At 37.2% G+C, this 23,554-nt stretch overlaps 2 protein-coding genes across 2 annotated transcripts in view; both read left to right on the top strand.

Moving 5' to 3' along the window:
- Positions 1-23,554, top strand: part of LOC134848436 (E3 ubiquitin-protein ligase MIB2-like) — a 445,218-nt gene that overhangs the window by 89,268 nt on the left and 332,396 nt on the right. The window lies entirely within an intron of this gene.
- Positions 128-23,048, top strand: LOC134839676 (sodium/hydrogen exchanger 9B1-like). Its single transcript, XM_063855301.1, has 10 exons — positions 128-279; positions 1,469-1,686; positions 7,494-7,679; positions 8,332-8,484; positions 12,206-12,370; positions 13,429-13,635; positions 14,897-15,070; positions 21,857-22,075; positions 22,523-22,654; positions 22,840-23,048. The coding sequence occupies exons 1-10, from the start codon at positions 128-130 to the stop codon at positions 23,046-23,048; spliced, it is 1,815 nt and encodes a 604-aa protein (XP_063711371.1).

The raw sequence follows: 23,554 nt of genomic DNA, 5'->3' as shown, positions 1-23,554 counted from the left end.
CGTAAAAACTTGAGTGCTTGTTTACTTTTGTCCATTAGTGGTCTTGACTTTTTCAAACTACAAAAAAAGTGTAGCTTTTGAAATTGAATTGAAGATAAAAATAATTTTAAAAATTTAATTCGATCTGATGTCATCTGTTGGCGATTACGAAGAGACAAATGTGCGTGAAAAGAAGAAAAAATGCGACAAATTCAGGCGCTTCTTATCCTACCGAGAACACCCGATACAGGGAAAGACCCTGGATAATGATTGTCCCTCCATTTTTTGCTGGTACATCAGGTGCGTGGACAATGAACAGAATCCGGAGATTTTTTATTAAATTTCCAAAAAAGTTCAGGACGTTTATTGTAGCTTGATCTGATTGAAAGTCCAAGTTTCTTCAAACAAAACACAAAATGACCCACGGCGAGGTGCTCACAATTTATGTTTCGACTTTCTCGACCAAAAATCAGTATCTTTTTGGCACTTTTCAAATTTTGGTGTTTTTCAACTTTCTCGACCAAATTTTGGTTTGTTTCGACTTTCTCGACCGAAAATCAGTATCTTTTTGGTTTTTTCAAATTTTGGTGTTTTTTTAAGTTTCTCGACCAAATTTTGGTTCGTTTCGACTTTCTCGACCGAAAATCAGTATCTTTTCGGTGTTTTTCAAATTTTGGTGTTTTTTAAACTTTCTCGACCAAATTTTGGTTTGTTTTGAGTTTCTCGACCAAAATTCAGTATCTTTTTGTGATTTTTCAAATTTTGGTGTTTTTTTAAGTTACTCGACCAAATTTTGATTTGTTTTGGCTTTCTCGACCAAAAATCAGTATCTTTTTGTTTTTTTTTCAAATTCTTATGTTTTTCAATTTTATTGACCAAATTTTGGTTTGTTACGACTTTCTCGACCAAACAAAAAAGTGTTCGACTTTGTTCGGCTCAGTTCGACCCAGCTTCGGTCGTTTCGACTTTCTCAACCAAAATTCGATTCGTTTTGGCTTTCGCGACGGTCTCGACAGACATTTTTAAAAAGATTTGTTCGACCCCGTATAAATACGTTTGGACTTTGCTTTGTTCGAAATTCATACTGAAATAGGCAAATTGGATAACTCATTTGGTAGAAAAATGACTAGAAAAACAAATTGCATTGACTTTTCTGCAGGCGAGCTTTTGCGCGCATTTTCTCCGCAACTTTCTTTGAAAATTAGTATTCGTCTAAAAATCAAAATACATTAAGATCAATAAATATACCTACAACACCTGAAAATCAATATATAAGGCGTTAATGGAAAAATAATGTTCGAAAGGGTTATCATAAAACAGCTGCAAAGTGGGGCGAGTTTCTGAAGGGTGGCGCCCTGATTGATGCTTTCCCAATTTCAGTGAACTAAATTTTTGGGATATAATTTATCCAAATCGCCGCATAACGGACGATAAACGAAACCTATAAGGAGCGGGAAATAAAAAAGAACCCTTGTTGTTTATCCTTCAGATGCCCCCCTCATAGTTTTCCCGGGTGGGGACTCACGCGTTTACTACTGGCTTTCCTGTCATTCGTGCTCGTGAACTACTTTTGCGAGACGGAATTGGACCCGAACTACGAGTATGTGTCAGAAGTGAGAGCAACAATTCTGGGAATGTTCATAGTGTATGCAGCGGCGAGATTCATGTCATTCCTGCTACGAACTGCCCACTTGCCCGATATACTCGGTTAGACGAAAACTATCAACTAGCCGAGATTCATGCTGATAACATGTTTAAGGGATGATATCGGATTAAAAACTGATTTTGAAAACTTTCCAAATATAATTTTGAACACATTCATATATTTTGCTAATGGTTGGTCCCAATAAAGACAACATTAAAAATTGTTACTGCAAAAAGTGTTTTGGTGTTTATTGAAAAAGTAATAAATGTCTAGAATATACATGCGCCATCTGCACTCAATTTGTGAGTAATGTCAATATTTGACTGCTATGAGAAAAGTCGAAAAAAATGTGAGCCAATTGCCCCATGATGTTTTTGGTTTTCAAAACTTTAAAATATGAAAGTTCTATTTCGTTTTCAGTTTTTTTTTCAATTGACTTCAACTGCATTTAATCGTGTCTTTTACAAAGAAGATCGCTTATGAAGTGTTCAGTTCTTTCATGCATTACAATGCAAAACTCGTTTTTGTAGCTAAACACTATTAGTGCTTTCCCGTCACTGAATCCCACTACAAGTGATTGTATTTTTAGGCGCACTTGTCTATGGCTTCCATTGGCAACTTAGTCCCGTGCCAAAAGCCGATAATTTTTTCCGTGTCCCTGTAATCAACGCACAAAAAAAACAATAGCCCATGTTTCAGTCTCACAAAGGCTACAAGGTGTTCTGCAATTTTGTGTAAATGGTGCATAATTCAAAATTTTCCGTAAATAACTTTAATAGATTTTTAGATTTTTATGACTGCAACAGCACCCAAGATTGGCATTCTAATTTTGCGAACAAGATATTCTGCCAAAAAACAAGTTCGATCAGTTTGAAAAATATCATTCAAAACCTGTACGCTCTGTAGACAAGGACAATGCAATTAAAATTTCGGTTAGCAATACGAGGCCAAACTGTGCATTCTGTGCATTGTAAGACGATTCCGCAATAGGCCAAAATCAGATTTGTCGCGGAATCCGCAACTTTGCTAATTTTCTTTGATCTTCTTTGCTGTTTTGGATTGCGCAAACAAATACCTAAAACATTGTACCGCTCAAAATCGTTTCAAAAATAGGCGATTTTGTGGAACCCGCAACCGTACTTGCGGAATCCAGAACAGTTTGTGGAATCCGCAAACATATAATAAGACATTTGTATAGTTAAACTGAGATGTTGCGGAATCCGCAACGTGTAAGTGGAATCCGAAAATTGTAAGTGGAATCCCCATTTTGTTTGCGGATTTCGTTTACATATATGTGTGTGTAGTATAGCGTTTAAAATTATATCTCTTAATTACTGGTCACCAGAAAATCAATCTCAATTACTACATTGATCAACTACCAGTTGAAATACCAAACGTTTGGTCTCAACTCCTGTCAACCCAACTTCGATCTCAAATCCTGTCAACTTCGATCTCAACTTCGATCCCAAATACTGACCTACCGATCCCAAATACTGATGCAACCCCAAATACTGAACTAATTCGGCAATATGCTGTGCGTTGTGTTTTCAAACACTCTCAAGCCAATGACTACAAATATTGATTTTATTCGGCTTTAAGCTTCCAAAATCAGTATTTAGTATTGACGCAATCCCAAATACTGACCTAAATTGGCGATATGGTGTGTGTTGTGTTTCCATAGACTCTCAACCCAGTGACTACAAATATTGATATTATCCGGCGTTATGCTTCCAAAATCAGTATTTGCGATTGACGCAATCCCAAATACTGGCCTAACTTGGCGATATGCTATGTGTTGTATTTCCAAAAACTCTCAACACTGAGACTCCAAATTATTAACTTATTCGGTGTTTTGTTTCCAAAATACTAAAAGGTAACATCCACCGATTTAGTTAAAAAATGTTTTTGAAATTTCTTCGTGGGTCCCGCTGACCACGGTTAATTCCTTGCCTTTGAACTCCGCATTGCTATAGATAAGAATCCCAGCTCTAGCTTTTAATTGTTCATTTGCAAGTTCAGTAATAAACAAAATTCTGAACCCACTTAGAGTTTGCGGAATCCGCTTACGTTTGCGGATTCCGCTTACAAATTCTGCGGATTCCACTTAAAATTGCGGATTCCGCTTACTTTTTGTGGAATACACTTACAGTTGCGGAATCCAGAACAACTAGCTTTATTCGCTTGTTATGGAATCCGCGGCACAACAAATGTGCCGACAAAATTTACGTTACAGTTATTTGCACGTGGAATCCACGGAAGTTTGGTAAGTAGAATTCACTAACATTTTGTAACAAGTTTAAAGGTTTGTCTATGGAATCCAGGAACATACATACACAAAAATGTGCGCCTATTCAGTGCACAGTTTGGCCTCGTAATGCGAGCCAAACACAAAATCAAATCAAATTATTGAGTTAGAGTCGGGACAAAGATCCGGGCAAAGATCCGGACATAAAGTCAAGAAATATAACTTGAATGAGATCTAGTGGTAGCAATTAACAGCAGCACAGAGAACGCAGATGATCATCAACTGCCTGACCACCAAATCCCGCTCTAGAGTTCCGTAGATGAAACTCGATTATATTTGAGTTTTGTTGTCATTGTCTCTATAAAAAAAAGTAATCGATTATAATCAAATAAAAAAAATCATGTTAAAACATTAAAATTCAATGCAAATCAATGATTTTTTATTTCATTTTTATAGATAAAGATAATAGAAATCCAATATAATTGATTTTTCTCCACTTTATTGAGAAGCAATTTTCAACGTCTTTTCCGTGTTTTAAACTACCCGTACCTAGCAACCTTTCTAATTCAGATCTGAAAAACTCTATTCTGTATGCCTGTATACAGCGGCGGATTTAGGGGGGGCGGGGGGGGGGGCGGATGCCTTTCCCCCTTCAGGGATTCGACCCCCTGCCGACCCAAAGAGTCCCCCTTTGATACTTTTTCAGAAATCCATTTTTGGCCGACCGACCCTAAAATTTTTCTAAAGGCGCCTTTGGCGCCAATATATACTAACTTTGAGGGGGAGCGCGCGCCAAAAAAAACGCGATTTTTTTGTCAAAATTTTTCAAAAAGTGCCCAAAAACGGCTTTTTTGACTGTTTTTTCAGAAATTTGCCTGCGGCGCAGAAAATTTAGCCAAAATGGGGGCAAAAAAATGCTTTGGGAGAGCTCCAAAAATCAATTTGGTTGACCTAAAAAAAAAAAAAAGGTCGTCAAAATTTTCGAATTTTTTTTGAAAATCCGCCCTTCCCCCCCTCGAGAAAATCCTAGATCCGCCCCTGCCTGTATATATGTCTGTGCGTTTTTAGGTATTTATGTATGTATGTATGTATGTATGTATGTATGCATGTATGCATGTATGTATGTAAATATGTAACTATGTAAGTATCTAATTTTGACAGGGAATATTTTCCAATAATGGCCTTTTTAAACTGTCTTGTCAACAACTTGGCCAAAAACATCTGTCAATTTGTTTTGGGGGACGGGATGTATCTGCTGGGGGGAGGTGTGTCTGATTTGTAAGAAGATGGATCTGGTAAGGAGACTGGTTGGGGACTGGGGTGGGGGGTAAGGACAAAGGCAAATAACAAACGTTGGTGGGTAAGTGGCAAAGAGCTAAATGTCTGGGAGGGGGCGGTTGGTTTTGGTGTTGGGGAGAAGGGAGTTGATGTAGTTATTTTTTAGTGGGGTGGTGGTGGGTGTAAAGGACAAAATGACAATTGTTAGGGGTGTAAGGTGGCAAATTGGCAAATTGGCAAACGATGAGGAGGTTTCGGAATGAAATTGTTATGCAGTTTGGGAAGTTTAAGTTGTAGAAATCGAGTAGGCTGTGTACTCGTTTCGCAAAGCTTCGGTATTATTCATTTGATAATTGCAGAACTTATTGCAAACTTTTGCCTGACGCGAAATAAAGATGAAGTGGAAAAAATCTATTTTAATTAATTTTTAAATGATTATAATTAGTTTTAAATTTATAAAACAGTGGAATGTAATTGATTTTTTATTCCATTTTGTTGTTCGAGGGTAACATGAGAGTCGATTATCTTGTGAACAATTTAATCCAAAAAAACTCATTATATTTGATTTCTTTTCACTCTTCTAAGATGCGTGATTACTGATATTCAGTAATGCTTTTTAAGTTTTTTTCATCGGTTAACACCAAAACATTGTCCGTTTTCGACATAAATTGTTTCGCAAGTGTCACTATTAGCGCCAGTGATTTAGTAGTATATACTTTTTCTCTCTACATGAGAAACATTCGAGCCAATCAAAGACCATGCAAGTTTCGAGCATTTAGCGCTCCTGAAACCTATTGCTACAGTGCTGTTTTAAATTATCAAACGCGTTTTTCTCAAATTGGGTTAAGAATAGACAGAAAGTGAAGAGAACAAAAGTTGCTTCGAATTTCCTCAGAATTATTATGGTGCAATAGTTTTAGCGTAACTCTTGGTTATTTGAAAAAAACCAAAGTGACCCATTTTGGGGTAAAACTTTGGTTGAGAATTTCGGTTGAGAATTTCGGAAAAAATTATACCATGTTATTTCTGATGAAATTCTAAGCAACTTTTGTTCTCTTCCTTTTTGTCTAATCTTAACCCAATTTGAGAAAAAACGGTTTTGAAAATTCAAGTTTTGTTCATTTTGTCCGGATAATTTAAATCAGCACTGTGTATATCACAAAATTAGTATATATTGGCGCCAAAAACGCCTTTAGAAAAATTTTAGGGTCAGTCGGCCGCCCTGACCCTAAAATTTTTCTAAAGGCGCTTTTGGCGCCAATATATACTAACTTTGAGGGGGAGCGCGCGCCAAAAAAAAACGCGATTTTTTTTGTCAAAATTTTTCAAAAAGTGCCCAAAAACGGCTTTTTTTTGACTGTTTTTTCAAAAATTTGCCTGCGGCGCAGAAAAATTTGCCAAAATAGGGGCAAAACAGTGCTTTGGGAGAGCTCGAAAAATCAATTTGGTCGACCTAAAAAAAAAAAGGTCGTCAAAATTTTAGAAAATTTTTTGAAATTCCGCCCCCCCCCCCCCCTCGAGAAAATCCTAGATCCGCCCCTGTGCACTATAATACTTATTCACCATCTTAATCGTTTCAAACGCAACCAGAGAAGAGTGCTGCTGAGTCGAGCTTAAAACTGTTGTTGTCACAATTTTTGGCTAAGTTTTATCAATTAAAACGTTGTCTGAAAAATATTTGTCTGAAATGTGCCAGGAATATTTTTTTCCCGAAGTAATCAATGCAGATTAAATGAAAAATGACATCTGAAAAACATTAAATCTTGGCAACATGAAAGCGCTTCTTTGTATACAGCGCTACAATTTAGATAACGCCACATTTAAGTTCAAAAATAATCAGGTGCAAAATATAAGAAAAAATCAAAAATGGCGTTTCGCTAAGATATTCAGTTTTTAAAGTTGCAAGTCTTTTCATCGTGTATCTGGCTCGGCTTTAATATTCTTAGCAATTCTTCTAAGTTTCTTCTGAACGTCGTGTTCAATCCAAGCAAATCTTCATAAGCAAATTATATTGTGGATGGTCAAGAACCTTCACATTTAAATTGTTTCTGTTGGTGGTATCTAAAATGCAGATGGAAATTTGAAAAAAAAAAAACAATCTGTGACAGAAAAAAAACAACCACTGATATCAAAACTAGAAACGATAGCACAAACTACCATTCCTTCACCTACTTTTTACTACACTTCAATATTTTGGCATTCAACATGTTTTGTATGAATAAAAAAACTCGTCAAATTGGTAAAATTGTCTAAATGCAACTAGTTACTTGCGCCATAATAGATTTTCTTTTTTCCGTCTGTACAATGCTGCGGCTTTCACTTTTCGTACTTAAATGTGTGCATAAGGTATGTTGCTGGCCGGTTTCGTCCTGTCCAACTGTCTGCCCTTCATCCGGACGATCAACCGGACAACTAAGGAGATCCTGAACGACTTCGCCTTCTCCATCATTCTAGTCAGGGCTGGACTCTCTCTCAATCTGGCCACCTTCAAACAGATGGGGTGCACAATTGTACTACTTGCAACCACACCAGGTCACAATTTGGTGTCAATATAATTAAAAATGGTTTTATGGCTCTTTTTCTTTTCGTGGTTGTCTGCAAATACTAACAATCTTAAAACCATTTGAAAGTTTTTATTAGCACTTGATGTAATAAGTTCACCTATTGTTTCTCAAACTGAAGTTCAAACAAGAACTTACAGGTCACTTCTTGGACGTTTGAAAATAGTCAGAGCAGGGGCGGATCAAGGATTTTCTCGAGGGGGGGGGGGGGGCGGATTTTCAAAAAATTGTTAAGAATTTTGTCGACGTTTTTTAGGTCGACAAAATTATTGTTCTGAGCTCTCCTAAATTACTCTAAGGAGCCCATTTTGAACAAATTTTCTGCGCCGCAGGCAAAACTTGAAAAAACAGGCCGAAAAAAAGCGTTTTTAAGCAATTTTAGGAAAATTTTGACCCAAAAATTGCGTTTTTTTTCGCCGCGCGCTCCCTCAGGAAAATTAGTATATCTTGGCACCGAAGGCGCCTTTAGAAAAATTTAAGGGTCCGTCACCAAAAATGGATATCTCAAAATAGTAGAAAGGGGGACCCTTTGGGTCGGCAGGGGGCCGAATTCCTAAGAAAAAAAGCGTCAGCAACCCCTCCCCCCTAAATCTGCTGGTGAGTCAGAGTGTTGATGTTTTCAGGTGTTGTGGTTGAGGCGACCATAGTGGCCATGATGGCATGGACAGCCCTGGACTTCACCTTGGCATGGGCATACATGTTCGGTTTCATCATCTGTGGCATCTCTCCAGCTATCATTGTGCCCACCATGCTTAAGATACAGCAGCAGGGATATGGTGAGAAATTGAGACGATATTGCAAAAGAATTTGGCAGAATTGTTACAAAGTACAAGTTCGCATATGCGTTAACGTTAAATAAGTTCACCCAAATAAGTTCAGTTAATTTCCTCGTTAAAACGATTGCGAACTCCACAATCGAACAGCAAAAGGGCACAGGTCATGCAAAACGTGATCAACTTTTAATTTCAAAAATATATTTTTTTCAGATTTCCCAGCGGAATAAAACAAGGCCTATTTAGGTTAATTCAAACAAAATAGTGTCAATCAAAAATTGTTTCAAAATTCAAAGAGTTTTAACGCCATAGATTTTTAATTTTCAATATCGAAAAGTCAAGTTTCTGAAATAACAATTCAGTCTTTTTTCCGGTTTTATTATGTTCACTGAAAATTTTCCCACTGTATGTTGGCTCTGTTTTCTACCACAAATAAATTTAAAAAAAAACGAAACAGTTTCCATAAAAATTCTATTAGAATCAGGTTTAAAATTAAAGTGTTAAGAATGAAAAAACGTTCTGAAATCTTGCTTTGGGTTTTAAGAGTCAAAAAACGTAGTGAAGACTCTTTAGTAGGTCTTGTTCTAAAAAAAGTTGCTCACATTCCAATTTGATTTTTTTGCGGTATTATTTCTGTTTACTTTCAGTTTATTTTTTCAAGAGGAAAAACACCCCATTTTTAAACAACAAATTTGCAAAGGTTGAAAATTGTTGTTTTGCCTGACCGCTTTTTTTTCAAAGCCTTCAAAATTTGCAAAAATTTAATAGCACAGAATAAACCCACCACATTTGAAACAAAACTACAAAAAAAGATTTTTAATTTTTGCAAATTAGTGTCAATTATAGTGTCAAACAAATTATGACTGAAAGAGCTTTATTATAATTTACCGCTCGTCCCATCCCCGATGAGTGGTTGTGGCAACTGAATTTGCGTAAAACATAAACAAAAAGAAAAAAAACTAAAGTACACCCAAATACAATTTTTTTTCCATTTTCAATGATTTAAGCAAAAATCCATTAGAAAAATTTTTCAGCTTTTTCAATTTTCCCTCAAGCATAAAGTTCGCTTCAGGTGTTTAATTTTAAGACAAAAAATCAAAAAGAAACGAAAAAGCTTTTCTGAAAGCTCGAAGAGCAATGGTCAACATGTTGACTAAGCTTAATTAAATTTTCAAGTGGTTCTCAAAACCTGCATTTACTGAGAAGAAAATCCTTTTAAAAACATATCTTGATAATTTAATTATTGATCCTGCCAAATCATGAATTTCTAGGAAATTTTTTGCATAAATTTGGCCGATTGTTTTGATCAGAAAGAAAGGCCAAGATCCTCTAAATAATCGAAGTGACTTTTTTCTTATTGAGTGTTGAAGCAAAACAGCTGTTCGTCTAAAGTGTAACATTTTTTTAATCAGATCCTACAATAAGAAACGTTTTTATCAGATCCTACAATTGTTTTATCAGATCCTACAATAAGAAAAGCTAACAATGAAAATTAAAATACCTTTTTCAGACCGTGTGGTATTTTTGACCGAATAATTAAGCTCGGTATGATTTTTCTCGTCAATCAAAAACAAGAGTTCAACTAGCTCTTTCCTACATTTTAACCTGTCATTATTTGCACAAAATTAGGCAAAAAAACAGCTTCTGAACCGGATTCTTTGTTTCGTAAAGTTATGAAGATGTGAAGATAGAACGAATTAGAATAATTAGCGTTTGATATAATTTGTTTTATAATGCACCATTGGCGAAGTGATCCGCCTCCTTTTGTAATCCAAACTAAAATGAGGCAAGCTACTTGGTTTTTTGTAGTACACTGTCTATATCATATTGTATCACTTAACGCTTTAATATAGCGTGTGGAGTGAAAGTTGTCAATAAAAGTTGAAATAAAATCTGTCTTTTTTACATATACGTCATAGATATTAAAGGATGGTCCGAATCTTCAAAATTTTGTTATAATGCGAACAAACTAGTTTCGTGTTTGTTTCCAGTTACAAACTTGAGTTTTATTATTACATTTTTGAGCTGATTTAATTCTGATTCTTTTTTAAAGCTATTTCCTACATGAAATCAGTTTGCCAAAAGTGTCAAGTTGTGCTCTTCAATATTCGAGTAGGTTCTAAAAGGTTATTCACCTGGAACTTAACCTGTCATTTTTTAAATAGAACTCTCACAAGTATCTCTCAGCTGAATTGCATTTTCCTTATCATGTTCATATTTCACAGCAAATAAAACAAACTTAAAAATCAAAAAACTGTTTCATTATAAATACGTTTTAAAAAGATCACGATATGATTACTGTATTAGGTTAAAACAGAATGCGTGTTCTGTCTCGACTAACTTTGTCCAGAAACAAAAATCAAATTTTTCCCAGCAGTTTGCTCAAACTATGTTGAAACTTGTAACTGAAATTTTAAAGTTTCAAGTTTTTTTTTAAAAATTTTTTGGTGAAATGTCAGGTGAAACAGCAGTTAAACGGTAGTGGAAATATTCAGATTTGTATCGTATTTGTATATAGTTTATATAGTTTAAGACTTTTAGTTGTTTTTTTTTGTGCGTTAACTTTTCTGATTCTTTCAAGGCTGCTACTTGAATTTTACTTAGAAAACAGCTCAATTTTGGCTTTTCTTTTTGAGCTGAATAATTCTGTTTCGGCCATGTTCTTATTTTATAGCAACTAAGAAAAGTATAAAGTTCGTTTGAATCAAGCTATAAACCTACAATTTCGTTTGACTCATTATTTCCTGCCTAAGGTTAGAAAACTTTTTTTCTCGTTTTGTTTTTCTTCAAAAAAATCTGACTGGTTGTAGCTTGAGTCTTTCTTCAAATTTCTTGTTTTGTTTTTCTTCTGTTTTCCGAATCTTCAGAAAAAGTTGTTCCAATTTTTAAAAAAAAATTGAAATCAAAATCACTCATTTGAGCCAGCCAAATCGATAGATTTAGTTATTTATGAGGAAAAACGCGCCAAAATACACCAATAATTTTAAAAAAACTTTCCTTAAAATGTCAAAAACAACTTTCACGAAAGTGTCGAAAAACAAACAAAATAAAAAGCATTCAAGCAGCGGAAAAACTTCAGCGTAACAAGATCGTTGTAGGAGAATTCGAAAATTATTTTCCTCAAGCTAAGAAACGTTCAACATTTTTTTGGAGATGTTTTGAAACTTTCTTACGAGTCAGGAACGTATTAAATACTACTATTTAAGTCTTGATGACTTTTTTCAGGATAAAATCTTAGAACTTATGAACGCTCAAATTTGATTTTCATGTTTGATTTTCGTTTTGTTTAAACCTCATTACATTTGCTCTGTTAAAAGGAAGGCAAGCTATCGCAGCCGCAAAAGTGTAAGAGTCATAGAAAAAACGACGTGATCGACTTCTAGTTCCGAAAGTGGATTTTAGTTACCAGATTTCCCAGCGGAATACAATAAATTACCTATTGATATAGTTTTTTCAATTGGGGTAATTTTATTTTAAAAATGCCAATCATAAAATTTTGTTGAATTTCGAAAAATTTCGAGTCCATATTTTATTTCTGGCCAAATGACACTTCATACAAGAAAAAATTTTTTCTGTTTTTAAGCTGCAAATAATCGCTATTTGGTCTTACGCTCTTAAAATATGAAAATTTCAAAAATAATGGTGACTTTTTTTGCTTTGGTGACAATGGTCGGAAGCTTGTGCACTACTGGCGAATTTGACATAGTATTTATGTTTCTTTCAGACAATGGACTGCCGCCTCTGATCATCACAGCAGCCAGTATGGACGACATCAGTGCCCTGTTCGCCTACTCTCTGATTAGTGTGCCTGCATTCGAGAACGAAAAAGCCGGAACTCTGGTGCTGGTCACTTTTGCATGGACTGTGGCCTGCATAGCAATTGCACTACGTTAGTTGTTTCCACTCACTTCAAAAAGTAAAAGCTTTTTTTTTTCGGGTTGAATTAGGGCGATTCCGATTGGACTTCATTATGTTGCAAACAGTATAAAATTTTTAAATCAGCCGGATATTAGTTGGTTTGGTTTGGGTTAGAAGGTTAACGCAAGAGAAATTGAAACTTGGATTTAGTAATCCGAGAGGCTGTAAGATTTTTTTTTGTTTTTCAATCAAAACACTTCCAAAACTTCGCATGATACGTCAAAATTTAGTTGGTCCACTAAACTGAGCCAACTGAGACATTATTGGCATCAAATCTTTGAAAAACTAGTCGACCTTAAAAGTGACTGGAAGGAAATATTGCGTGTGATGCTTTTTTAATCCAAAAGTCTAAGACGCCGATTGTGGTAGCATATTAAAGCCCCATTGGTCGCGTGATTCGGACCTTGTGTCGAGAAAAATATGTCTGCATGTTTTTGCTTACTCATTTTCAAAAAAAATCGAGGTGCGGGTGATACGAAGAGCTGGGTGTTTAATTACATGACCGCTTTAACACGCAATTTTTCTTATCTTACAACAAATAAATGGTACATTGATCTTCTCTAAAAACATATTATATTCTGCGGATCAATTAAGCCAACTTGAATGGTTAAAAACACAAAATTTGAAATGTTCGATTTTTATGTTAAAAATGTTTGTTTTTTGTTTCTTTAACTATAAATACAGTTATATAGTTCTAAATACTCTACACAGGCTAGTACGCTGGATACAGGGGAATATTACCGCCCGGAGGTACGACAAACAATTTTGGCCGAGCATGAATGATACCCAAAACTTTTCTAAAAGCTTTTATGAAGCCAATCTCTACTAATTTTGAGGAGAAAGTTGCGCACCGAAAAAGCTCAATTTTGGTCAGAATCTTCGAAAAAGTGCGAAGAAACGAATATATTGGAATATTTTGAAATTAAATGCTGAAAAATTTGGCTTTGAATAAAAAAAGTTAATATCATTGTTTGATCTTTGGGGGAACAAGTATCAATGTCCTGTATATGTGTGTGGGATTCTGTCTAGTGTTGAGTGGTGTGTTCTGGTGGGTGCCTCCTCAGACAGAGGTGGAGACGGAGGAGAAGTACATCAGCTTCGGAGACAGTGGCCGCAACAACCGCATCCGCTTCTTCCTCCTCCTCCTCGCCGCCCTCTCCTTCATCATAGTGTCCAAGTTCTACAACCAGAAGGGAGTGGGACCACTGGCCAGTGTTGTCACAGCATTCGTGTCCAGTTAGTACTCTTTTTTGAGATCATTTACCCACCCATACACATCAACATATCAGCAGTTTTGCATGAACTTTGGTTTCATCACTTCTGTCAAAACTCAAATCGAAACAAATCAAAATACAATGCGAATAAGAAACGCAATGAGATACGTTTGCCTCTTCTGAGATAACAGAAGACGAGGTCGATGAGATGATAGTTGAGAGCGCGGCACTGACGAAAAGCTCTGAACGGTAAATTAGGTGACAGAGGTAATGAGAACCACCGGATGACTTCTGTTAGCAGCGACACTGGCGAGAGGAGATTAAGCAGAATGGTCAAATGATACACTGTCAATGATCATCACTCGTCCTCAGATATAGGCATAACCAGGAAAATTACAATCTCACATACGCAGCATCAAACATCCGATATTCGTAGAAGCAAAGGATCATTTTTTTTAGATCAGTCATGAACGATCTGGGGTAAAAAACATCTTCAGCAGTTACCCGAGTCTCCACAGACAATCGCCACAGACAAGCATACCAGTTTTCGGTCCTAAACAGAGTTTCATAAGCGAGTAAGACCATTTATCCACGAAGGACAGGACTGTACAGCTCATCACGGCGAACCACTGTTGTGCCCCCCCCCCCCCCCCCCTGTTTAAGAAGCGGCGAGCTAAGTTTTTTCATTTTCAACTACTGTTCAAGGATTGAAATTATGGGTGTAAAACCTTAAATGATGTTGAAAGGATGTCGCACGAAAAACATCAGTGGCGTGAATCTCTTTTAATTCATGCGTTTGCGGGATCTGGACAAAATTGCGAAACATATTTTTGCACATTCGAAGGCACTGGGTCATTCGTCATTGAACGGATTGAAGACATTTATGTAGGTTGTGTTGATTTTCTTTCCTTATTTCTTGTTCACGCTCTGAAATCATAGCATCAAATGATGCGAACAAAGGCGAATCAACTTTTGTTTCAAAGTGTACATTTATTTTCGGAACTCCCAGTAGACCTAACAAGTTTTCCTTTTTTAATTTTTTTTTTCGGCACATCGGACATTCGCGTCAGATTATAATTCGTAATTCATCATAATTCATATGGGTAAATAGTTTTATTTTTTTTTGTCAAAAAAAATCAGCATGTACTGCGAGCAAAGTGTAATTTTGAAAATTGACAGGACAAAGTATTGAGCAGTAGGTTTACCAGTGGATCGAAGAGGGATGTGGCGCAACCGTGGAGGTCGGGCGAAAAGGGTGACCTTAAATTGTATCATGTATTTAGGTATTCGGTGGCCATACCGAGTAAAACAGAGCGTGAGTGCTTCCTTCGCAGATGCATGGTCTTTCGTCGCCCCTCTTCTGTTCGGCCTAGTGGGCACTGAACTCATTCTGGACGAGCTGATCAAGATGGACAGTATGCGGGTTTTAGGAATCAGTGAGTTCAATGAACCGAAAGGTAGCAGTGAGGTTTTAACAAAAAAAAACTGAAACTATTTTGATTTCATTTTTCAAGGAGTCTTCTCTAATAATTGAGACAATTATTGGAAGGCAGTTATTGCATTTTGAAACAAAATAAGGCGGGATTTAAGAGAGAAAGTCCAACTGAAACGTACATATCTTCTGCTCCCAGGTTCAAAAAGCAAAAGCTCTGAGCGCATTTTAAACCTCATCTTGAACTCTTGAAAAATGATTTAAAGAGAATTATTGAAAATGGGGAGTAATCTTGTCTTCTGGTGTGTTTTAGTTTTTTGTCATTTTTGTTTTCCACGCAAAATCAGGTACCACTAAATCAATATCGATAATAACCGATTTGAATGTTTATTTTTCAGTCTAATTTCGAGCGAATAAAGGCGAGAGAGAGCGGGCTTACAATATTTATGCTTAACTTAAACCGAAAAAAAAATTAGTTGAAGTCGATGAAAAAACTTTTGTGATTTTTTTTCTGTTGCAACGCAAATGTAACTAGAGTATAAATGCATACAAAGACAAAGTGAAACTCAATTCTATACAAAATTAGACCCTTGTTCCTTTCCCCCACCTGCAAATTTTTTTTATTAAAATTACTTTTCACATTGTCCGATTGTCATGAAAAATGACATGCAGACTAATTAGGCCATGACAAATATATTTGGTCTTCATAATCAACCTTGTAAAGCCACTCGTTAGACCATAAAATTTACGCTCGTGTGAGGTGGGGGGGAGTTAGGAAAAAGAGCCCAAAATTAATGGCTGAGCGGACTATTCTAAATGTACTAAAACTAAGAAGATCCTCTCAGCGTAGGTTCGAATCCCCCACGGCCCGATTTTTCTACATACTAAAAAAAGGGTTCTCTACCTTTTTGAGAATTATTTTTGTTTTTTGCTTCTATTTTGGTTCAACCTTGAATAAGGCTGACCGTCAAAAAGAAACAATTCGGCTCGAGGACATTATTACATCATGATCATTTAAAACTTTCGAATTGCCTCAAAGTCATTTAAAACTTCCGATTTATGCTATAAAATTATATACGATATACTACAAGTTGAAAATTTTCCGCAAGCTAGCACCCGAGATTTTTTCTCAATACTCAAAATTTTTGAGCAGCTCCGATGAACTGAAAAATTTTACAATTGGTACATAGACAAAACGCTTGACACTTTTTCCCGATAACAAAAAATTTATGATATATGTGAGCAGAAGGTTAATCCGTGAAATCGGAACATAGGAAGTAGGCACTAGAAAAAAAAATTGGATTAATTTTTGACTCGAACCGGCTGATCAAATTTTCTGAAAAACTTTGTGAAATCATAAAAAAAAATTGTCAAAAAAATCCTCAAAACGTCGCCAGAACTCCGCGAAACTGTGCTGTGAGACGACACCAACCTTATGTTAAGTGGTCTGCAAGTGAAATATTAGGCAATTTAAGTTGAGTTTTTTAATGCTCAGGATTCTTCCGCGCGTGTTGTTAGAACTTAGCCAATTTGACATATCCCCCACCCACCTTTGGTAAAACTGAAAGCCAGCTCGTTTCAAGTGTATCGAAGCCGTTTGCTCCTGTCCGATTATTTTTCGTTGTGTGAGAGTAATTTTAGGTGGTCAGTTACGATGATGTTAAGTAGAATATGTTGATTTTTTCAGATGCGCGTCAAAAAAACGTGTTTCACGAAACCCGGTTTAAAATTGAACTTTAACGCTAGGAACTCTCAGAAAAGAATAGAGAATAGATCCTACTTTCGTAACCTCTTGTCTCAATGTTGCGACTTTTTCAAAAGACGCCATAGTTAACTCAATAAATAGTCAACGCGACGACAACAATTGCAACTTGAGTAGTGAGCAACTTTTCATTTTGTAATTACGGTATAATTCAAATACTTGTACGATTGTAAACTATAGGGACAACGGAACGGGGTATAAAGGAAAAAATTAGATTTAACAGGTATTCTCGTTCTGAACGTCGTAAAAGATTAAGGCTAAGGACCAGGTACTAACTGAGATGTACAAAGAGCTCCACTAGCCTCCTTCCCTTGAGTTAAAGACTCTCCATTTTCTGAGGCGTTATAGCGCCAACCTTGACATTCTTAAAACACGTCGGAAATTAACCGCTTACCACTTAAAGCTCAAAAAGCTACAAAGTAGGCTTCAAGCAGAAGCTTTGAGGCGTCAAATTACCCCAGTTTGTAAACTAATGTTGTTTAAATGAATTTGATTTAATTATGCATCAATACAGTGTCTCAGTTTAGTTATCGTTTTCCATTTAAAGAGAATTCGTAAGTAATTGTCAAATAGTCAAAATATTGGAGACACAATTAGAGAGGAAATTGGGAAAGGCTATGTTGTTACTGTGGAACCGCAAAATCCACGTTCGCGTTTCAATCGCGAATGGTATCTTCCGATTTTCCGCAGCATCCCGTCGTATACCCGAACAAGCCGGGTAAGGTACACCGAGTCCTTAATGGGGCTTTCAAGTTCAACGGCAGATCCTTAAATAAATCCGTTTTGCTGCAATAAGTCCGGACCTGCTCCAAAATTTAGTTTTTGTACTTTTGCAATTCCGTCAGCACAAGCAGCCATCTCTGCGGATAAAGAGGGTATGGTCCTCCAGGTAGGAGTCCTCGCCCTCGTTCAACATGCTCTCAGTTTTTTTGTAGCGAGAGGATACCATTTCCGATGATTTAGTTTACCAGTACACTCGCCATAAACTCGGCGCCCGGGCTTCATCTACATGCGTCAATTTCGTTTTCCGAAAAACAGCAATTGATAATATGTCCACATACCCTGAGGCCGCGTAAGTCGTATACAAAAAAAAGTTACATGAACTTTACTTGGATTCGTTCGTGAACGTTACCCATGCATTTAAGATCAGCCGTGATTTAATTTCGTTATTTAATTTGGGGGGTTTATTTTGATTAAATTTTTCAGTAATCCTGATGAAATTAATTTAGCAATGAACCCCGAATTTTACAAAAGACCTTCTTTGCGCCCGTCAATGAAACATGTAACGGTGCCAACCAATCATCAGTCTTTGGTCTTAAGTGGAACCATACTAAAGACACATTGGATGCTAGCAGAGGTGTGGATCGGCGTCTCGATAATGCAATAACTCAACAAACCGTCCTGAGTTTTTCTCTTCTGTCTTTGACCCTGATGCGTCAGTAGCTCCATAAACAGTTTGTGCCGTTCTTTTGCTTATAGATATTTGGAAAATCAGAGGCCGAACATGGGTTGACGAATTACCGGAAGACATCAAAACAAATTCTCGAATGGCATTCCGGTCTCTCACTCTTAGGGCAACTGACTATTCCCTGCTGTTGTTTTTTATAAATTGTTGAACAAATTGAGCCTCGCATGTTCGGTGATGACTCGCAGGGCGTTTTTTGTTCTGTTGAGTTTTTGAGCGCGCGAATATTGAGTTCACACAAAACTCAATTATCCTTCACCTTTGGTAATACTCGTGTCGCGCCGATAAAAGCGTTATCTATACCTAAGCTGGAGCTTCAAGCTGTTCTGCTAGTTGAGTCATGTCTACTTGTGGAAAAATAGTACTACGGTTTTGCAGTGGCTAAACTTCAATGACAAATTACCTGTATTCGTTGCTAATTGGGTCGGCGAAACCCTCGAATCGACCGAATTTGAAAGGTCCTCCTTGTGATAACGATAATTGTTAGGAGACATCTTCTTCCTTCGTCACCGATGTCACATCCATCAAGCATCCCAAACATTCAATTGGGCGAGATTTAGTTTCGTTATTTAATTTGGGGGATTTATTTTGATTAAGTAAATTTTTCAGTAATCCTGATGAAATTAATTTAGCAATGAACCCAGAATTTTACAAAAGACCTTCTTTGCGCCCGTCAATGAAACATGTAACGGTGCCAACTAATCATCAGTCTTTGGTCTTAAGTGGAACCATACTTAAGACACATTGGATGCTAGCAGAGGTGTGGATCGGCGTCTCGATAATGCAATAACTCAACAAACCGTCCTGAGTTTTTCTCTTCTGTCTTTAACCCTGATGCGTTAGTAGCTCCATAAACAGTTAGTGCCGTTCTTTTGCTTATAGATATTTGGAAAATCAGAGGCCGAAGTTGGGTTGACGAATTACCGGAAGACATCAAAAAAAAAATTCTCGAATGGCATTCCGGTCTCTCACTCTTAGGGCAACTGACTATTCCCTGCTGTTGTTTTTTATAAATTGTTGATCAAATTGAGCCTCGCATGTTCGGTGATAACTCGCAGGGCGTTTTTTGTTCTGTTGAGTTTTTGAGTGCGCGAATATTGAGTTCACGCAAAACTCATTTATCCTTCACCTTTGGTAATACTGGTGTCGCGCCGATAAAAGCGTTATCTATACCTAAGCTGGAGCTTCAAGTTGTTCTGCTAGTTGAGTCATGTCTACTTGTGGAAAAATAGTACTACGGTTTTGCAGTGGCTAAACTCCAATGACAAATTACCTGTTTTCGTTGCTAATTGTGTCGGCGAAACCCTCGAATCGACCGAATTTGAAAGGTCCTCCTTGTGATAACGATAATTGTTAGGAGACATCTTCTTCCTTCGTCACCGATGTCACATCCATCAAGCATCCCAAACATTCAATTGGGAGAGATTTAGTTCCTTTATGAAGTATAAAAGAGTTGTCGCGTTTATGTTGAGGACGCTGCCTTCACATGAGCTTTTTCGCGGTATGGGCTTTTAGATCACCGACCCCACTGATTTTATATTGCAGAAAACAAACTAATTCATCTTGCTCAGATGGAGTTCCTGCCGGTTGAATTGAAAAAATTCACCGCTGGCAAACATATTAAGAAAAGTAGTAATAGTGCCACATACTCTCCGTTTTTTGGTCCCGCCGGTATCATTCTTTCGATCGACCGGATTGTTCGCTTAGTGAACACCAATTTTGATACTAAGCACTCAAAATTACTCGATGCCCGTCATACCCTGTTTTGCTTGTTGGCCCGCAGCCTACAACACATGCATTTTAAAAAGATATAGAATAGATGCACTCCGTTTTAAGTTTAAAATATGCAATGCGTGGGCTGCGTCGACTACTTAAGTCTATCCAAAGTCAATGTGCAACATGCCGTAAACGCAAAGATAGTACAATACAGCCCCAATTATGTCCAATTTACCTGTCGAACGTCTCGGATATAAGCAACCACCCTTTATCATACGGGTGTGGATTTTTTTGGACCCTGGCTTAAGTTCCGGTTCGCAGAAGAGTTGAGAAAAGATGGGTGTTTCTTTCCACTTGTCTCAGCACCAGGGCTGTACTTTTTGCAGCTGTGCCATCTCTGGACACTAGTTCTTGTGTCATCGGATTTGAACGGTTCATTGCGGGTCGTGGTACACCAAGCACGATCTGGTCAGTTAATGGCATGAACATTGTTGGTGCGGAAAAAGAAATACTTGCTTGCATCAAGAACTGGAACGGCATAGCTCCGACCATATTTGCACACTAAGGTGTTGCTTGGAAACTTAACATTCCAGGCGCACCCCACCATGGCGGCTCCTTGGAGCGCCTCTTTCGAAGTGTCAAGCGCGTGCTCTACGGTATAATAGGCGGTAGGCGGCGCGTTACTGAAGAGGTGTTAGGAATAACACTCTGCTTAGTTAAGCAGGCTTTGAATTCTAAGCCAATCACTCCCGTTAGTACCGATTCACGTGGTTTGGAAGCATAAACTCCAAACCATTTTTTGCTTTGACCACATGCCACAAGCTTTCCTTCGCTTCTACCAGGGACCACTTTGACCACAAAAAAAGTACGTGCCAGCGCAGTCGTACGCTAAGGCTATTTGGTGTCGTTGGCTTCGCGACTGTGTTCTCCTACTGAATAAGCGTGTCAAGTGTTTTTTTTTTGGTTCTTATTCGGTTCAGCCTTGATTAAGGCTGACCGTCAAAACGAATAATTTGTCTCAAGGACTTCATTAGCGTTTCTTGTGGCTAGTTTGCGCCAATTTGTACCGTTTGTGGGGCAGATTATTGGTCTTTTTGCTGTTACATTCAAATGGAATTCACGATTTATGGGTTTTTGGAGTTTATTTACCGATAAATGCTCTCAATTATTCAATCATTTGAGTCTTTAGATTTTACGAAGATTAGGCGCACATTTTCAGCAATTTTTCAGGAATCAAAAACTTCAAAATTTCAAAAAATCTGCAAAAAAACTTGAAAAATTTTGTTCAACGATTTTTTGTTTTTCTTGTCATTTTCTACAAAAAGTATATCCAATTTGCTGAATTTACTTTGACTTTCGACTTTTTTTTTGTAGCTTTTTGTTCGGATTCTTTTACCACACCCCGCAAAAAAAAACGATGCTAATTTCAAATTTTTTGCTGCGACCTTTATTCATTTTAAGTTCAGTCGATTTAAAAATTGCTTTGATCAATGCCAATAGGCGATTGGTTTTTATTAGCGAAGCGAGGCGCTAAATTTGTCTATAAACTCACTCTTACTCGGGTAAATGGACTCGGGTCTTTATCAAAATCTACTACGAAATAGAGCAGATGGCACTAAATAACGACTTGTGTTACAAACAGTTGCTCTTTTCCAGTTCCCCCCCCCCTTTCAAATTCAATTTTGAAAAGCTTATTTAACGTTGTCATAATGCAATGAAATTTGGCGTGAACAGATTTGTTCTTCATACTTTACAGCGTAACATCACGCATTTAGCCGTAATAACACGTAAAACAAACATAAAGCTTGGTATTTTGAAAGGGGGGGTAACTGGAAAAGAGCCCAAACAGTGAACTTGGCGTGCTTCAGTGTTGATCATCATATTCGGAGTGGTGATCAGATGTGTATGGGCCTTCGTGGTGACCAAACTGCATGGCATGATCACATGTTGCAAGAAGAGGACTGGAAGGGGGAGGGGCAACAGACCAGGGGGTCTCGTGGGAGTGCAGTGGAGTCTCCCCAATAACGTGGAATCGGAGTGGTCTCTGAAGGAGTGTATTTTCGTGGCGCTAGCCTGGTGCCCCAAAGGTTGGCAACGGCTTTTTTTGTCAAAAATAAATGGCTAAAATTACTCAAGTTTTATCACATCACAACTTTTGAGTCATGGATGTAATCATAACAACATAATCGCAATTTTTACTCGTCCCTTTTTGCAAACAGTGGTTTCTTTAGTCTTAAGTCAGCAGTAAGAGTTTGATGGAACCTATGTCAGACATGATTTGAGTTTGTAATAAAAACAAAATGAACTTTAAATAAAACTTGTTACTTTAAAAAAAATCGGAGTCTTGGCTCATCGTTGACCAGAAAACAATATGTAGAAGTAAGTAAAAAATTGACACATCCATTTCCTATCTTCACCAGTGGGTCTTTATTTGATGAGGGGATTCGCCCTCATCTGATCTAATGTAGTGTTCTGATCAGTTTCTCATTGGATGTGATCTGAAGCATGTTGTGTTCAGTTGTGATGTGTTGTAGCCACAGTGCAGGCCATAATGGGCCGAGTGCCCCTGTCTACCCTGGAGGAGAAGGCGGAGGAAAGTGGGGACCCAGAACAGTACAGGGAGGACCACAAACACGAGTTCCAGATGGCAAATGACATCCTCAAAGGCACCAAAACTACTTTTGCTAGTTTTCACAACAATACATTTAGAGAACTTTTCATTGAGAGAAAGAACATGAAAACTTTTTTTTTTTTGGTTTCAATTTTTTTCTGTAATCAAATTTTGAACTGATTTTTTTTTCAAACTTTCAATTTTTTGCGTGTTAATTTTGTATCACGCATGTATGTATAGGTAGTCTGCTGTCGATCCTTTTATGTGCGCCAGTGGGTCTCATCTTCATCAAGTTCACCTACAAGAAACTAATGAAGAACACTTTCTCGCCCATCATCCGGTTCAGCAAAACCACAGAGTACAGATCCACCACAAGTGTACTGGACACCAGCTCATCCGAAGGTTTCAAAAAGAGCAATTCATTCACAACTAAACAAATAACAGTTTGAGAAGAAAACTAAATTAACAAAATAAATTGTATCTCGAATGTTCTATACTCGTTATTTCCTTCATTCTGTCGAAGAGAATGTGATTCCAGCGATTGATTTGAACAGACGAAATGATAACTTCTCATATCCTCAATGCTTTTTGCGACTAAAAAAGAGCTTTCAACTCGGTTAACAAATAACTGAAGTGCGAGACTAGATAATGAAGTAAATCTTGAAAGACAATATTTGCATGCAATTTTTATGTAATAGAAACTTGAATTTTAGTTTCTCACTCTCTAAATTATAAAATAAACGTATGCAAAAATCCGTTTTTCTCATTGAAGAAAAAAACTGTAAATCAGAAAACAAGACCGGAGTAGATTTTTGATGTTAAGATATCTTTTCCTAGACATATCATACCGATCTGCTGAATTCTGGGAGTAGAAAGATTTTTTTTTGAATATCCAACATCACCCTCTATTCCATAAATTTGAAAGCCATAGAAACTCATCAAAACAAAGGTGACA

This window comes from Symsagittifera roscoffensis, chromosome 1 (assembly GCF_963678635.1).
Source record: "Symsagittifera roscoffensis chromosome 1, txSymRosc1.1, whole genome shotgun sequence".
NCBI lineage: Eukaryota > Metazoa > Xenacoelomorpha > Acoela > Convolutidae > Symsagittifera > Symsagittifera roscoffensis.
The sequence above is the reverse complement of the archived record's forward strand: the minus strand, read 5'-3'. Positions and strand labels throughout refer to the sequence as shown.

Coding starts and splice junctions, on each gene's coding strand:
- LOC134839676 (XM_063855301.1), top strand. CDS start 128: ATGTCATCTGTTGGCGATTACGAAGAGACAAATGTGCGTGAAAAGAAG. Junction 280..1,468: donor ATTTTTTGCTGGTACATCAG/GTGCGTGGACAA, acceptor TTTATCCTTCAG/ATGCCCCCCTCATAGTTTTC. Junction 22,655..22,839: donor GGCAAATGACATCCTCAAAG/GCACCAAAACTA, acceptor ATGTATGTATAG/GTAGTCTGCTGTCGATCCTT.